This window comes from Hydra vulgaris, chromosome 05 (genome assembly GCF_038396675.1).
Source record: "Hydra vulgaris chromosome 05, alternate assembly HydraT2T_AEP".
In the NCBI taxonomy this organism is placed as follows: domain Eukaryota; kingdom Metazoa; phylum Cnidaria; class Hydrozoa; order Anthoathecata; family Hydridae; genus Hydra; species Hydra vulgaris.
Window position 1 is genome coordinate 20,149,021 of NC_088924.1, and position 18,480 is coordinate 20,167,500.

At 26.1% G+C, this 18,480-nt stretch overlaps 1 protein-coding gene across 1 annotated transcript in view; it reads left to right on the forward strand.

The window, feature by feature from the left end:
* Positions 1–15,983, forward strand: part of LOC136080669 (uncharacterized) — a 40,268-nt gene extending 24,285 nt beyond the window's left edge. Inside the window, exons 4-7 of the mRNA XM_065797612.1 lie at positions 1,518–1,658; positions 2,903–2,952; positions 3,035–4,566; positions 15,725–15,983. Of these exons, the coding sequence (XP_065653684.1) occupies positions 1,589–1,658; positions 2,903–2,952; positions 3,035–4,534 (1,620 nt within the window). The 5' untranslated portion in view covers positions 1,518–1,588 and the 3' untranslated portion in view covers positions 4,535–4,566; positions 15,725–15,983. The remainder of the gene's footprint in view (positions 1–1,517; positions 1,659–2,902; positions 2,953–3,034; positions 4,567–15,724) is intronic.
* Positions 15,984–18,480: the final 2,497 nt, after the last annotated feature.

Genomic DNA, 18,480 nt, shown 5'->3' on the forward strand with positions numbered 1-18,480 from the left:
TGGAATTATTTACAAAATTGATTATTTTATTAAACTATACTATAGTATACAAGTGTACTGTTATCAATCATTTTTTTATTTCTAAACTTAGTAGATTAATCTAGTAAAATACTTTTAACCAAAAGTTTTCAATTCATTAATATTCTTTCTCTAGTTTGTTAAAAAAAAATTACGTTTAAGCATAAGTGCGGTAGTGGTGTAGTGGTAAGAGCGCTCGCTTTGTAAGCGAGAGGTTCGGAGTTCGACTCCCACCACGTCCCTGGAAGTACCGCGCTCAACTTAGTTTCTCTGCGCAGCGGCCTTGCTCGGCAAGGTTTCGTGTTTCGGAGTTTGAGAGTTGAGAGAGGGTTGCACCACGAATAACAACTTAAAAAAAATAATAATAATAATAATAATAAAAACACAAAAAAAAAATATGAGTAGCCTCCTCGACTGTAGTGGCCCCCCTCGGGCCTTGGGGAGGTGAATAATCTAAAAAAAAAAAAAAAAAAAAAAAAAAGGATGAAAATGGATAGTTACAAACTTTAATAATTATGCAATAACTTTAAAAAGCGTTATTGCATAATTATCTCAAGTTTTAATTCTCACTTAATTCGAATTGTTTATTTTTAAACAAATCGCCACAACACCTGTTAATTAATTTTTTTACCTTTTTTAGCAAACAAATGTATATTTAAGAGAGTGTAAATTTATAATCTTTTCTTTTTATTTTGTCAGAGGTAGAAAAGCAGTATACTTCTCTTAAATAAGAAATCTATGCAAAAAGGTCTATTTATAAGATCCGTTATTCTCAAATAACTAAATATTGTATTTAATCGTAGAAGATTTTAAAAAAATCTTTATTAGTGTCATTAACAAAAACAAGTCTAACACTGAACTTTGTTTTTTTACATTCTTGAAAATGACATCTGTGCTTTCAGTATTTAAAAACTTTGGAGCTCTAACCTCTCTAACTATTTCTCAATCACAAAGATCTACTTCCCCTAGATAACCATTCTTTTTAAATAAAGCATAAAATTATTATTAATTATTGGTAAAAATATTATTGTATGTATTTCAATGTCTCATTGGAGTTGAAAACGAATTTGTAAAGGCCATTCACCCAATAGATTATATATATATATATATATATATATATATATATATATATATATATATATATATATATATAATATATATATACATATTAAAAAAAAACACTTTGAAAATAAAAGGGCAGAAGTCATTTTTTATTTTTAGAATATAACAAAAAAATTTTAGTTTTTCTTGTTAAAAATGGTGTCATTGCATTCATAAATTTAGGCTCACTTTGCCTAAAAAATGGTCTAACTAACATAACATTTAAATAATAAAAATAATATTTAAATAATAATCTATTAAAAATAATGTAATATTAATATTTAAAAACAGTTCTTTATTTTTTATATTAATATCCTATTATGAGTGAAAAGTGGTTCATTTTACTCTTCTTTATAAACAGCATTTTTTTATATTGTAAAACCCATTATGTATTTTAGCTGCCCCATCAGGTAATCCAGAAGTCTATTGGTCCAGTCATACTGAAAGTTCTCCTGTAGGTGGCCTGGAAATGGGTTTTCATGGCAAGAAATTTGCATCTGGTTTCAAAATAAGGTTTTTCTCAAAAGAGGGTAGTCATGGTAACATTCTCAACTTTTTTAACTTTTTGTGTACTTTTAGGGTATTTTTTTTTTAGTTATAAAAAAATAGAAAATAAAACTAATTTTTAAATACTAAAAACTTTAAATACCATTAAATGTGCTAAAAAAGCCGCAAAAAATAAAAACAAGTTTCATTTGAATTTTTTATTTATTTAAAAATATATTTTATTTTAAACTTAAATCATTAATTGTAAATAACACCATAATATCCTAACTATAAAAAAAAATGAACTGACCAAATTTTTTATTAATCTTAAAACTTCACTGATTATAAACTAAGTGCATCTATTGTGCAATTTTTAGTGTTAAATTTCTTTGGCATTCCAAAAATTTTAATTGGTAAAAACTGTCAAGAATATGCCAAGCACATTTATGTAATAGAATATCAATGTTACTTAGAAAGTTTAACTTTTTTCTTGAAGATACATAGATTAAAATTCAATATTCCTAATAAATCATAATAATTATCATAAATGGATTATCCAATATACTTATTAATTTTATTTCAAAAATACAGTGTGGAATACTGTATTACATTTCTGTTCTACTGCAATGATAGATTACACCCTTTAGCTATTTTCATAAAGAGTTTTTTTGTTTTTCTAATTATCTGTGATTAAATAAAAGTTTGTCTTGTTTGTATTGAAAATCAGATTAAATAACAATTTACCTTGAAAATAATCAATTTTTACATATACGCAAAACGGTTAAAATTGAAAAATTAAAAACTTTGAAGTCCAAAACCCTTTTAAAGTCATCAACCCCAGTTTAAAACAATTTGATAAAAACTATAGCCATTATAAGTCATTATAAGACAAATAAAGTCATTTTACACATTTTTTCAAAATTTTTATATTTTTGCAAAAGTTTTATATTTTTGCAAAAGTTTTATATTTTTGCAAAAGTTTTTATATTGTTTGAAAATCACATTTTTTAAATTATTTGAATAAACTTGCTGCAGAAGTTAAATGTTGAGTATTCAATATATTATATTTGTTAAACATTTTTATGAATATTAAATGTTCTGTTGTTTTTTTTTTAGCTGCTCTCAAGCTTTTATTAATATTATAAAAATTTTATAATTATAAAATTTTTAATATTGCAACAAAACCAGTGCATTACCAGTTAAATAAACATTTATGCAATGTTTATTTAACTTTTAGATGAAGTTATAAATTTTTATTTTGTTACTTTGACACTATATATACATTTTTAATAACTAGATCCACCTTGGGAAGATTATGCAGTTGTTGATAGGAATAAATCTAACTTGGTATTTGTTTTATCTTTTTTATTTTTAAACTTGAAAAAATTATTTTATTTATCTAACATTTATTGAATTTTTTTGTTTTTAGCATGCTTGCGTTTTCAAAGTACCTGCTTACTTTGAAACTCATATTACTGCTAATGTTTCAGTATTTGTTGAGGTTCAAAGTGGCTCTGAGATAGAGCCTCGCACAAGTGAGCCAGTACTTTTTACATATCTTGCTGATTCAAAAGTAAATAGTTGTAAAATTTGTGTTCAACTTAAAGGCTTCATTCAAACAATCTATCAGTTATTGATTAGCAAACACAATTTTAAAGATATTTTAAGGTTCCTTCAAAGCATTATTAAAGAACATAACATTAACACCCAAGTTCTAACAAATAAATCATTAGAAAACCATAAAAATCAGAAAAAAATGCTTGATAATTCAGGTTTTTTATCAGAAACATCCATTAATTGTAGCAACAAACTCATTACAAGTGCTACTGATTTTGGTAGAGCGAGTCCAAGAGCTACATGTTTTGTCACTCCACAAAACAAACTATTTTACACAGATTTTAAGAGAAATGAACAAACATCAGTTACCTTAAATAATACTCCAACGCAATCGATATCATTTTCTCAAAGCTATAGCCAGTTAAGTAATACATATTTTACTGAAAATTACCAGAATGAAAATACTCTTCTAAAAAGAAATCAGAAAGATAATATACTAGGATCCCCTGATGTTTCCGATATAAGAAATGTTATTAATACCAAAGTATCAAATATCAGTTCAAAGCTATTTGAAACCTCTTGTGAAAAGAAAGAAATCATCAGCAAATCATTTTCACCAAATTCATCAAGTAATTCTAGTTGTGAAGAAAGTTTAATGGCGTTAGATGATTGCTTGCATAGTGAAGTAGAATTGGCTTCCTGTCCAACCCATTCTTCACAGCATAGTTTAACACCAGAATCTTTTTATCTTAAATCGCTTGATTATGATCATTTGTTTTGCAGTAACTTACATTTGCCGTCATTTAAATGTTTAGAAAATGACCAAATTAATTATTTAAATTCTCAGTGTGATGAAAACTTGCTAATAGACAAATATTATTTACAGGATGCTGTTAGTCAGGGTTTTGAATGTAATTTTCAGCCGTTTTCAAGAAGTTATGGGAATCCAAGAGATCAAATAGTTCAGCCAAGGTCATATGTTCTATGCCATGAACCTACTCACAACATTTTTAATCAACATACAAAGTTCAATGCCATACTTATGCAAAATAACCTTCCAGTATCCTCAAATCGGCTCAAGAGAAAAGTTGATAATTTTGGTGCTGAATACAAATTGTATAACAGCCTTCCCTCTGATCAGAGTTTATCATTTGAAGCAAGTAATTCTTTTTTTAAAGTTTCAGATGGTAAAGAATTAGCAGAAATTTCTTTAACATCTGGACCAACAGTTTGTTCAGGCAATTTAAGTTATTTGGATTTATTCAGCGAAAATATTATGTCGACTCCGCTGTCAAAGTTAGACCAGGCAAATTATTCACAGCGTTTTCTTCATTCAAGTTTATTACCCAATTCATCACCTATTAGTTGGTAACAGTGAAGTTTTAAAAGATTTAATGCAAAGTTGTAAGATCATTTTTTTGTTCAAATATTTATTACATGTAGTAAACAACCCGGGTTGAAATTTGACCAGGGCTTTGATAAAAAAAGCCAGGGCCGGGTTTGTGACTGGGGCTGCTTAAACATTAATACATCCTAACTTTTTTTTTTTTCATTCAAGTTTCATGTTATGTTTTATATATACCATGTATATTTATACATAAATATTATTATGATCATAATCATCATCATCATAATCATCATATTCATCATCATCAAATCATCATCATCGTTATTGTTATCATCATCAAGTTTTAGTTCTTTTTATGTTGTTTCTATAATATAAACAAATATCAAGCATCTTCTATCCTCAACTAAAGCTTATTCATACCATATGTAACTTCTACCATTTTCTTCTGAAGCTGTTACCTCTCTCTACATGCTTGCATTCAAATCACTTTATTCTTCTATGAAAACCATTGTTTGATCTAATGTTTTTTCTAATCGCTGTTTTAGATTATGGCTCTTTTTTGTGTCTTGTAAGAGTCAACCACACATCCATTTGATCATCATCTACTCTTTGTCAAATACTACACCATATTAATACTAAAGTTTATATAAATACGTCAAGATATTGTATGCCAGCATCTAAATAAATAGCAAACATGTTTATATCCATATATATCCATATGGTATATATGGTATAGTATTTGACAAAAAGTAGATGATGTTAGGTTCTGAAACTCAGAAAATCATCAACAGTGTCATTAACTAAAGAAAGTCTCTATCTCTGATTCATGGGTGTGACCTTATTACTTCTCCCCCAAATAAAGCAGAGTTATTTCCAAAGAACTTTTCCTCTAATTTGGCTATTGAATCTAATGGCGATATTCTTCCTGCCATTCCAGTTAAACAGATTAACTTATTGTTAATACTTTTATGGCTTTTGGCTCACACAATGATTACAGCATAGTCATACAAAGTGTTCTCTAGAACAATCTTTAATTCTTGCTATACTGTTAATAAGTGCTAAATAAGTGGTTCCAATTTTTAAAAACTCTAGAAAGCTCACTGACCTCTAACTATCCTACCAATAGTCATCTCTCAATTATAAGTTTTTATATATAAAGGCTTTGAGATTATTAAATCATTTCCTATAGCCACAGTATTTAAGTCATTCTTAAAAACCTAAACTCATATTCATTTCCAGTAAGTTCGATCCCCACCACATCTGTAGTACCGCGCTCAACTTGTTTCTCTGCACAGCGGCCTTGTTCGTCAAGGTTCGTGTTTCGGAGTTATAGAGTTGGTAGAGGGTTATACCACAAATAAGTAGCCTCCTCGTCTGTAGTGACCTTCTCGGCCTTGAGTCTATTCTAAAATCTGCCCCTGCCTATAATAACATTTCCAAAAAAATGTATGCTATGTTTGCAAGAAAAATTTGAAATAATTACTCATTTAAATCAAGAAAATTTATTAAATAAAAAATCTGAATTAATATCTAAATGTAGGCACGAAAAAACATACCTCTTAAAAGATTATAAAAACAAATGACCAAATTAAACTATCCCCATTCCAAAGAAAATTATTTAATAATTACTTTCTGTAACTTCCCGTTAACAAAAAAATATAGTAATTAAAATTTTTTTATGATAATTTATAACTTCCTGTAAAATATTTTTTTTCTATAAATTGAATTTTTTTTGAGATTTAGTAACTCTTCCTGATGATCCAGCAATGGTGAAACTTAAAGTAGAAGATAAAAGTTAGATAAGTGTTTTTTACTAATTTATTTATATATATATATATATATATATATATATATATATATATATATATATATATATATATATATATATATATATATATATATTGCCACTGCAAAACAGGGCTTAGTCAGTTTTTGTTGTTCTGTCCTTAATCTTAAGTCCATTTTTGTTGTTCTTAAAAATAGGGCATTTAAACTTTTAAATTTATCACTGTGTTTTATTAAACTTAACTATTTTTAGTCTGTTTATATCAAATTCTATTATTTTTCATAATATAACAACAAAAATTTAAAAATTTAAAGTTTACGCAGTTTAAAAAATCAATTTGACTTTTTTCAAAATCTCAAAATTTCCAAGTCTCAAAAGTCTTACAAAGATCTCAAAAGTCTTACAAAGATCATAGGTGTTTAAATTGCTTGATTTCGATATTGTTTTCCAATTATTGAGTGGGTTGCATCATTTTCCCTCTGACTATGTGCTGGTACAAAGAATGTAAGCTCAATTAAATCTAATTTGAATAGACTCAATGCATCAGGTAACATTTACATCATTCTATTTTGATTTTTGGTCCCCACATTGATCACAGAGGAGAAAAAATTGCATTGCTCCTTCGTTTCTTTCAGATTCAATAAATTTAAATACTCTTGCACTCACTTCACAGCTAGCTTTTTCTCCATCATTTTCGCTCCACAAGTGTGAATATTTCTTTAAAGACTCAAGTTTTGTAACAGTAAGGTTATGATTTTGCAGACACCTGGAATAATAAAAAACTCCAGTTGTACCATATTGTAATAAAAGAACTTGCTCTAAGTCAAAAGTTGCAGTTACAATTAACAATGTTTTGTTCTTCTTTTTTTCTTTATAAGCTTGAGTAAATTATTTTTCGCTTACATGTTTGTTATACTTTTGATAATCTTTATTGTTCATTTCTATTTTATTTATGAAACCTTTACAAGTTGTACCATATTGTAATAAAAGAACTTGCTCTAAGTCAAAAGTTGCAGTTACAATTAACAATGTTTTGTTCTTCTTTTTTTCTTTATAAGCTTGAGTAAATTATTTTTCGCTTACATGTTTGTTATACTTTTGATAATCTTTATTGTTCATTTCTATTTTATTTATGAAACCTTTACAAGTTCTACATTTATCTTTCTTGAGTTTATGGAATTTGAAACGAAGTGTGCTTTTAAAAACTTTCTGATAGAACTTTTATCCCTCGATACCAAGATTTTTGTCACTGCAGTACTTTATGAAGTATTTATGCATTTCTTTAATTAAAAGCTCTTGAGGAAGAAACTGTCATTTTTTTGTGCATCTGGCGTAGTAATATGATTGATGACATTTTGTTCCCATTTAATTGCTATTTTTCTTTAGTTTTTGTTTTTATCTCTCAAATCTTTTTTTGCACTTTCTGTAGCACTTTTTTTTGCCATCACAGTCTGCTGAGATATGCTTAAAGTATCATTTTTGCCTCATCCTTTCGCATTTTCTTAAGCTTAACCACAACTCTATGTGACACAACCCCAAAAAAGAAGGATCGATCACAATGGATTAGAAACGTTAGAAAATTTAAAGTAAACACAGGTCATTTCCTCATGAACAAAAGAGGTTTCCTTTATTTGGATAACTCTTTTGTTCATGAGGAAATGACCTGTGTTTACTTTAAATTTTCTAACGTTTCTAATCCATCGTGATCGATCCTTCTTTTTTGGGGTTGTGTCACATAGAGTTGGAATAAGTTTTTTAGTGCCAGATTTTTCAAGCTCAACAGATTTAAATTTTTCCTAACCACTAAGGTTCCAAAGTATTGCTGCACCAATTCTATTTTTATCAACATTAAATTTTGGATATTTATTAAAGTTTTTCATTACTTTTGTTATAAAAAATCTTACAAAATCTTTAGGTTCCGTCTTGTCCTTCATGGACAGTATCACTCCTTAATAAAAATGTCATAATTTAAAATAATTTTCAATAGCACTTTCATGCAACTGATATATATATATATATATATATATATATATATATATATATATATATATATATATATATATATATATATATATATATATATATATATATATATATATATATATATATATATATGTATATATGCATATATATATATATATATATATACACACACATATAAGTTATTCCTAATGATATCTTTTAGAATTTAAACTTAAGGAGTTTTAAAATTCGCTCATTGTGGTAATATATATATGATGTTTAATAATTATCATCTTACATAATATGCCAGATGATATTATTAAACAGTTAGTTACAACACTCTATTATTCAGAATGCTAAAACTCACCACAAGTAATAATTATTTTACCACAATGTGCTAATTCTGAAATTCTAGTAAGAAACTTACTATACTCTTGTAGAATTCTGGTAGAAACTTAGTACTATTTAAAAACAACGTCATATTAAGTTTTCTTTTTTAAAGAATAAATCACTTGAAAAAAAGTATACCTGCAAAAATAATTTAGGATAAAATTTTAAAAACTCCATATAAATACACATAAGGTAGTTTTGCTTGAGTCTAAATGAACTGAAGATTTGCATGTCTCTCTAAATTTTTTTGAAAATTTTGGACATAAGATATTTGAGTTTTTGCTTATATTGATCTAAATTTAATCAATTTTGGTTCCATTTATTATGATATGGTTTTTATGCACCTAAAGAGTACTTCTAACCAAAAAAAGTAACTCAAGTCCATTTTTGCTAAAAATGGACTTAAGTTACTTTTTTGCTAAAAATGGACTCAAGATACTTTTACTTTGTAACGACGAAGTTGGGTAGATTAAGGTAATATGAACACCTCATTAATGCGAGCATACTTAAAATTTTCTTAGATGTAAGCAGTGAAGTTAAAGTTGCTTTGTATTTTTTGAATTGAATTTATGTGATGATAACAGGAATCAGTATAATTAGCGTAAATTTACATGCAGTAATTAGCGGCTATCATCTAATTAAAACGCTGTTAAATTTTTTGCGTTGTTAAAATAATATCATCACGAATTAATAAATATGTGGCATGAAAATTTTGTGGTAAAATAATGAAATTTATTTTTTGATAAAGAAAAATATGTTAGCTAAAAAACCATTTTTTTAAAAAAACAATGCATAGAAAAATCTAGTTTTGACTTTACTTAAAGATACCATTTTTGTGTAATATGAGCATGTTCAAATTACCCAATGTTTTTCTTTGAAATTGCCTAGTTTAAAATCCTAAAATAGCAGTGATTTTAATTGCTTTTTGAATAAAAGTAATACATAGTAAAAAATTTTAATATTTTAACAATACTAATTATTTTTCTGTAAAAAGTTTAAAATCAAAAAATTTAAATTTTTATCGTTCAAAAGTTTGAGTAAATAAAATTGAAAAAATAATGAACTAATTTTTTTTGCGGAAAACACAGTAGTATTGTTTCAACAAAAAGTGGCTTAAAACTTGATCTTTTAATGATAAGTTTTGTTAATAATGAATCATTATATTCCAAAAATTAGTTCTAGTTGTCAGGTTGGTATTTTAACTTAATGTTATTTTTTTGAGCTAATTTAAATTGCTCTTATTACCAAGTGGTCTTGGTAATATGAGCACTTTTGCTACTTTTATATATATATATATATATATATATATATATATATATATATATATATATATATATATATATATATATATATATATATATATATATAAATAAATAAATAAAAGAGTAAGATGAAAAAAAACAACTTTTTTACGGTACTTAAAGTTTCATGCCGTTTGCGGCACTCATCAGCCATATATTTAAAAAAAATATATGGCTGATGAGTGCCGCAAACGGCATGAAACTTTAAGTACCGTAAAAAAGTTGTTTTTTTTCATCTTACTCTTTTATTTATTTATTGATCTATTTTGTGATTATTTCACTTTATATTGATCACTCTCAAATCGAAAAAATTGATTATTATTACATAATCAAAACAACAATATATATATATATATATATATATATATATATATATATATATATATATATATATATATATATATATATATATATATGTATATATAAATTTCGGGTGTTTAAATATCTAAGTGGACCCATTGTTCTCCAAATTAACCACCAGGTTGAAACTCTCTCTACTCCCAATTTTTTTGCATTTTATCAATCATATGCAATAGTAAACACAATTTATGTTGCCAAAAAAATCTGAACTAAGTGCTAAATATGTATAATTTAAAAATTAAAACATCATTTTTTTCTTTTAAAGTTAAAATAAAGTCAGCCATTATGGTTGTCAAAATAACACAATAATATTTATCTATTATGTTTAAAAAAAAACATATAATAAATATATTTATAACACATATGGTATTTTCACTATTGTTTGTTTTAATTGAAATGCACTACAGCAGATTTTAGCTTTTCTGCATAATTTTTGTGTCCAATAGTTCTTTTATAATTCAACCAAGTTTTTTTAAATTTGTTATGAACAGATTCACCACATTGTTCTGCATAGTTACCTAAGCTAGTATTATTGTGTTCTACAAAAGGGAGAATGTGACACACTAAAATATGAATTTTCCATGAAACTGTTAAATTGTAGTCAAAAATATTTTTGGTATACAGTTGAAGATTAAAAAATGAACTTTTGAAGTCTTTAATTTTACCCAGTTCCAAACCAAACACTGCTGATTTTATTATAAAAAATTTACACAAACAATTAACTATCGGTAAAATGTTAATTGCTGCAGCAAGGGTGACATCTCTCTCTAAAACATCTAACAAGGGCATAAATCTATTTGCATTGTTTCTATCTAAACCTACACCATGATACCCTCTCATTAGTATGTAATGTGTTTTCAACTAATTTTCAAAAGGTGGCCAAACACACAAAAGTAAAGTACAAAATTTATCTACAACTCCCATCAAAATGTGGAGCTCAGGTGGAGGAACAATGTGTTCAAGAAGAGTTGCTTGTTCTTCTTAAAAGTAAATTAAACGAAGATTGATAACATTTTTGTATTCCTGCATTTTTAATCTTTTTTTCCCATCACATACATATTGATCATAACACAGGTTTATGGAGCCTAAAGTTTTCCTGTTTCTAGCGAGCATTCTTCTTCACAATACAAACAGGCATATTTACCAGAGTGACCTGATAGTCCAAAAATACTGTTTGCACACTTTAAATCAAATGCGAGACTAAAATTTACTTCTTCAAGTTTTAGAGGAGCCAATATTTTTGGAGATTGCTATTATCCTCTGAAACCAACTCCACAATGGCAAGAATATAACAACGTTTTACGCCAGAATCTTCATATATTTCAGATAAAGAATAGTGATTTTTTGGATCAAAAACATTGATGATAACTTTTAAAAAGTTTTGACCACCATCTATAGAAATTCTTACCATTGCATTAAGATTATCGATACCTCTTTTTTCTGTTATAAATTTAATAAATTCTGTTGTATTTTTTACATAAACTTTATCTCTAAAAACTGTCTGATCTCCGTCAACCAGTTCCTCTGTTTTGCATTCATATAAAGAATCAAGAGTTTCCTCTAATTCAGTCATTTTAATATTAATACTTGATTCTACAACACCAGTTACGTTCCTCTGTAAAGTAGAACATAATTTTTTTGTTTTGTTTTTAGAAAGTTCTAATTCATTTGATAGCTCCATAATAGTTTGGAATGATATCTGGTTTACTTTCTTTCTTTTTGAGTTAATTTTATCAACTCCAACTGTAACCAAAAGAAGATTTCCACCCGTAGACAACATAAACTGCTCTCCGCTTACAATGTTTTCGCGTTCCATTATGCATTTTAACAATCCAGACACTATTTGTTCTGCATTTTCCTCTCCAAGTGACTCACTGATATCTATGATATTGCTTACAGCGTTACTTTTGCAACAAGTATGAGAAACTGCCTAAAATTAACAGTGATAATTTAACAAGTATTTTAAAATAACTAAAAGTTGAATAAGAAATAAAACAATAAAACTATTGAATCAAACTTTACAGTTTGATTTTAAAATTTATCAAACAACATAGAGTTTTAAAGTTATTAAAAACAATATAAATTTTTAAAAATTTATTTGAACAAACAAGTTAACAGTATCTACAAGTGCAAAATATTTGCACTTGTAAAAAGAATCTAAATAGTTGTGGATTATTTCTACATTATAAACTTTTTTATATAACAGATTTGATTGATAAAAAATAAAGGAAAATTACATTTCAATAAAATTTATTAAAATTATAAAACCGTAATATTTGTTATTCATACCAAGTTTTAAATAGCAAAGGCTACAGATTTTCTCAATTGTATTTAAAACAGTTGTATTTGGCTCTGTATCAACATGTATCTCAGTTGTATATATATATATATATATATATATATATATATATATATATATATATATATATATATATATATATATATATATATATATATATATATATATATGGGCAATTCCACGTAAAAGAGGAAAAAAAAAAAAAAAATTCTCGGCGACATATAATAACTTTATAAAAATTAATTTCCAAATAATTAACAATAAATTTAAGAAATAAAATTATTAAAAAAATAATTTTATCATACTATAACATACTCCTAAACTTGTAAGGGTTATATGAGCATTTTTTGACGTTTATATATAGTCATGTTGTGAAGCGTTGAAAAAAGTTTCAGTGCTGTTTTTTTAAATAACTATTACTTCTAAGTTTGACTAAAAGGCAAAATCAAACATTATGCATAATATTTTTTATAAAAACGAACTCTAACTAGGTCTATAAGAAGAACATATTAATGAAAACAAGACGTTACGACCGTCACAAAAAAAAGTCGAAAAGCTTTTTCTATCCTTCGTATCGAACTTTTTAAAACTACATCCATGGTAAAAGTAAAGATACTTATACATATTTTATCATCGTTTCAAAAAAAAACATTAAAGTGCTTTAAATCACCCTTTCAACATGTTACTAAGTACGTTACGACCATCACGATACGTTTGCTTTTCCGTAACGGCTTCTTGACTTAAAAAAAAAAAGTTCAAGCGCGAACGATATAATCCATTTCAAACGATTTACGTCATTTAAACCAAGTTATAATATTAATCAACTTTGTTTATTGTTTAATTTGCAGTTTGTTTATTCATTTTATTACTAAACTTGTTAAAGTTTTTTTTGAAACCATAAGTAACTATTTTCAACAAATTGATGTAATGAATTTTTTTTTTAGAAATAAAAACTTTTAACAAAAAGGCAATTTTTTTTAGATTAAACGTTGTTTATAGTTTGCCCTGCAACTTTTTGGTTTAATCGATTTCGCGGTTGTTTTTTTATTTACAACATTTCGCTGGTTATTTTAAAATATACAACGGAGCATATATCATAAACAGCATTATCATTAATAGCTGATAAAATAGAAGAAGCGAAAGCCGTTACAAATATTACCAAAATGCATTTCTGGCAAGTAAAAAATGGAAAGTTTTTGGTTTCAAAATTCTCTAATATTTTGTAATGGGGTTGCGGAACTATTTTAAAATTTATATATTAGTAAAAAAAATTTACTTGTCTCAGATATTTTTTTCCTATATTGGATTCCCGGCTCCGCAAAACATTTGCGAGGCGTATGAAAGTACATACTCCTAGATATTGAGCTGTACTAAATAGAGTTAATAAAACAAAAAAAACAGGGAGCATAAATAGCATTAAGCGTTTGTTGCCTACTCCAAATAAAACGATCCCAGTATTGAAGAATCACCATGGATAACCTTGATAATGTTATAAAGTTCATATTTTTTAACATAATTCAATTGGTTTTTATAGTCATTTATCTTTTTTTATTTCATTCATTGCGTTATTTGTTGTTTTTCATTTTTGGCTTTTTCGTTACGACCGTCACAGTTACGACCGTCACGACATAAAACTTAATAAAATTCATGGAAAACTTCAAGCGAAAACTATGAAACTTACCATATAGTAAGTTCAATGTGTAATTAAAGAACACAGCAAAGGATTTTTTTTCTCACTGTGTAGATGGCTGCATAAAGATTGACAAAGTTTATTTGTTTAGATTTGTCAAAAAGTAAGCGTTACGACCGTCACGCTACGTTGAGTTGATTTTTCAAATAAATTGAACACTTGAATAATTTAACTTTTGCATACTAAATTATATAATAGTATTTAACATTTCTGGAAATTTTCATGTACATATCATTCTTGGTTCATTTTTAATGGCTAAAAAAGCGTCAAATGTTACGACCGTCACTTGCGTGGAATTGCCCATATATATATATATATATATATATATATATATATATATATATATATATATATATATATATATATAATAATATATAATATATAATATATAATATATAATATATATCATATATATAATATAATATATATATATATAATATAATATATATTATATATATATATATATATATATAATATATATATATAATATGTATATATGTATATATTATATATATATGTATATATATATATATATATATATATATATATATATATATATATATATATATATATATATACATATATATAAGTAATAATTAACTCATGTAAAAGTACCTTTGAAGGACAAACATCAAGATCAATATCAAAGTTTGGCCAAATGTATTCTTAAATATTTTTGCATACTGAGGGTGTTAGATACTAAGCGTTAGATATTTTGATCTGATACCTTTATTTTTCAAGCAAACTGTACAAGTACACATTTTAAATTCTGTCGCCATGTTGGAAAATAATAATTATATCTGGAAAGAAGCCGTAAATAATTTATTTTGAATGCCATAATGGCTGACTATATTTAAAATATAGTAAAAAAAAAGCTGTAAAATTATATGTTTTAATTTTTAAATTTTACATACTTAGCACTTAGTTCAGATTTTTTTGGCAACATAAGTTGTGTTTACTAATAGATATGATTGATATAATGCAAACAAATTGGGAGTGGGGAGTGTTTTAACCTGGTGGTCAATTTCGAGAACAGTGAACTTAAACTCCTGAAAATATTTATTTAAAGTTTTTAAATAAATATTTTCCCCCAAGACACTTAAACATATATCGAGTTCCAAGTATTATTTAAAAAGATTTTCATAAGTGTATCAGGTTCAAAATTTTAAAAATGATAACAACATTATATAAATATATATATATATGTAAGATTTGACGGCATAAAAAATGGAGTTTATTAAAAAAGAAAAAGAACTATTTTTTTTTTTGTCTCAAATTATTTAATAAATTTATTAAATTAGTTTAGATTATTAAATAAATTTATTAAATTATTTTAGATTAATAAATTTATTAAATTATCTTAGATTGTTTAATAAATTTATTAAATTAGTTTAGATTATTTAATAAATTTATCAAATTAATTTAGATTATTTAATGAACGAAGTAAAACTAATACATACTTTGCCAAACGGAAGATTTCCAGACCTAGAATTCTGCGATCGAAACTGGAAAGAATGAAATCAAGTGAAGAGATCGCCTAATATAAAGAATATAATGCTTGAATCATGAAAAACACCAGTTATTATAAAAATCTTAACAAAACCTTTGAATTTATACAAATATCTTACAAATCATTATATGAATATTATAAGTATAAAAAATATTATGTGTATTGTTGAAAATAAGTAATATCGTTTTTTTTTCGCCTAAAAATTCTGAACTATTAAACAAACTTAAACATATCAATCGCCAGTAGGCGTACACTCGAAATGATAGTTAATGTTTTAATAAATCCGATTTATCCATAAAAATTCCGTAAAAATTCTGAACTATTAAACAAATTATTTAGTTATTTAATTCTAAATTAAATTTAAAACTTTAATTTATTCACAAAATGTATATACGCGATAGCTTGTTGTTTATGATTGTGATATTTTAAAATTTTAAAAGCTATACAGCCAATGTTGCTTATTATATATTTTATTGTAAATCTATTTTAAATATAAAGTTGTTAAACTTTTTAGCAAAATTTTGAAATTTACAGAAGTATATTTTACACAGACAGTATATATTATTTGGCATCTGAATTAAGCTATTATGAAATATTAAACCAGTGAAAAACGTAATGAAGCTTATTTATAAAATTTTAACTTTATTTAGCTTTTAATCCAGGCGCTATTTACAGCGCAACATTAGGCCAAAAAAATTTTTATGAATATTTTAAGAATATAATAGTTAGGAGTTGGAAATTTAAGACTCACCTCTTTTCTTTTTTTTTTAATTTTTTTTTATTTAACATCTTCGCTTCCAACAAAGCTGCAAGTAACCACTATTAGAGTTGGAAGTTACTAAAACAGAAAAGATGAAGATTGTAAAGGAAGAGAACGAATGACGGAGAAATAGAGAATAGAATCCGGAGTAAGAAAGTGTTAAGCTCGATAAAGAGATAGCGGATGCTAATTTTGAAATGGATTTGATAAACGGTTTCCAAGAAAGATCGGAAGTAAAAGGTAATCCGAGAAGATGAAGGGTAGATGACTCATCGAGTACATTACCGTTCGTAAATATAGGAAGAACTAAATTATTGTGATAACGATTTTTATCTAAATTAAAGTTCACCCGTCACTGTAAGCCCCATGCTGTAGCAAAAGTGAGATCCTTTTCAAGCTCAAATGCCCCCTCCAAGCAATCAGAAAGGGTTGGCTTCTTATCATGACAAAAATAAATGGTAGTATCATCATTAGCGAACAATGCCAGCTTAGATGTGAGAATATCTGGAAGATCGTTAATGTAAATAAAAAAGAGTATAGGGCCAAGGATTAAACCTTGAGGAACCCCTGAAGTTACAGAAATTGATATATATATATATATATATATATATATATATATATAATATATATATATATATATATATATATATATATATGAATGTGTAAACTCTATAATTAAATTAATAGCTATCATTAGTTCTTTTTTTTTAGCTTAAAGTTTGTGAATACCAAATGTCGCCTTCGTATTAAATCAGTTTCAATTGGCAATTCATCCAGTGAGAATAGCCCAGCTTGCTTTGATTTGCTTCTTCAAAGCATCAATAAATAGAGTTAAAGACAAATTTTTTTAATGGTTTGTTTTGTACAAAAATTTAACTATGAAGTACATCATTTAATCATACCTTTTCTTTACTCTTAACTTATAGTTTGAGATAAATAAAACTTTGTCACTGAGACATTCGTTTAAAGTATCTTGTAGCGAATAATCATATACCGTGCAGCCACCTAAATCTAGATATATACCCATAATGGTTTTTACAGGTTTTACAATACGGAGATGTATTATTCCCGTTCTCTCTTATGTTCTCTCTAGAACATAAACCATACATTAACATAAAACGCTAGCATTTATAAGTGAAAAGGTAATTTTTCAATACGTATCTTTATTATCTTCAACTGCAAAACTTTTTATTAGCTTCTCTGACTTAACTGTCTTCTCTAGAAAATAAACTATACATTAAGATAAAACACTAACACTTATAAATAAAAAGATAATTTTTTAATATATACCTTAACTATCTTCAACTTAAAAACTTTTTATTGGCTTCTCTGCCTTATCTGCCTCCTCTTGAAAATAAACTATTAAAAAGATATATGTTTTAACCATATAATAAAATATGAAAAAAAAAATATGTTTACCAGGCTATAAATTAAAATACGAAAAAAATTATTTTAATAGACCATAAATTAAGAATATTAAAGGAAATCTTTTATTCTATTACAAAATACTATTTACGTTTAATACCGTTCACGCATTCCACCAATGAATGTGTTATTTCAATTGCTACTTTGTTTTTTGTTATAATTGTATCTAAAGTAGAGGGTTCATAGGTCTTTTAAATAGTTTGCTGTATAACAATTATTTTTATAAAACTACTTTCTTTTTGGAATTAAAAAGTGCAAGTAGTTTTCGGAAAGCTTAAGTGTAGTATGCATACCTTTGTCACAAGTGCCTTTGATAAATTTCTTGATAGGGGCTCTTTTGTGGGTTTCTTATTTAATGACTTTACCGCAACTCAGTTTTTAATTTTCATTTTTTGGGATATAACTTACTTCATAAGGTGCTTTAAACCGTGGCTTAAAAGCTGTTCCTTTCCTTCTCATCCCTCTTATACCAAGAAGTAAAACTTTG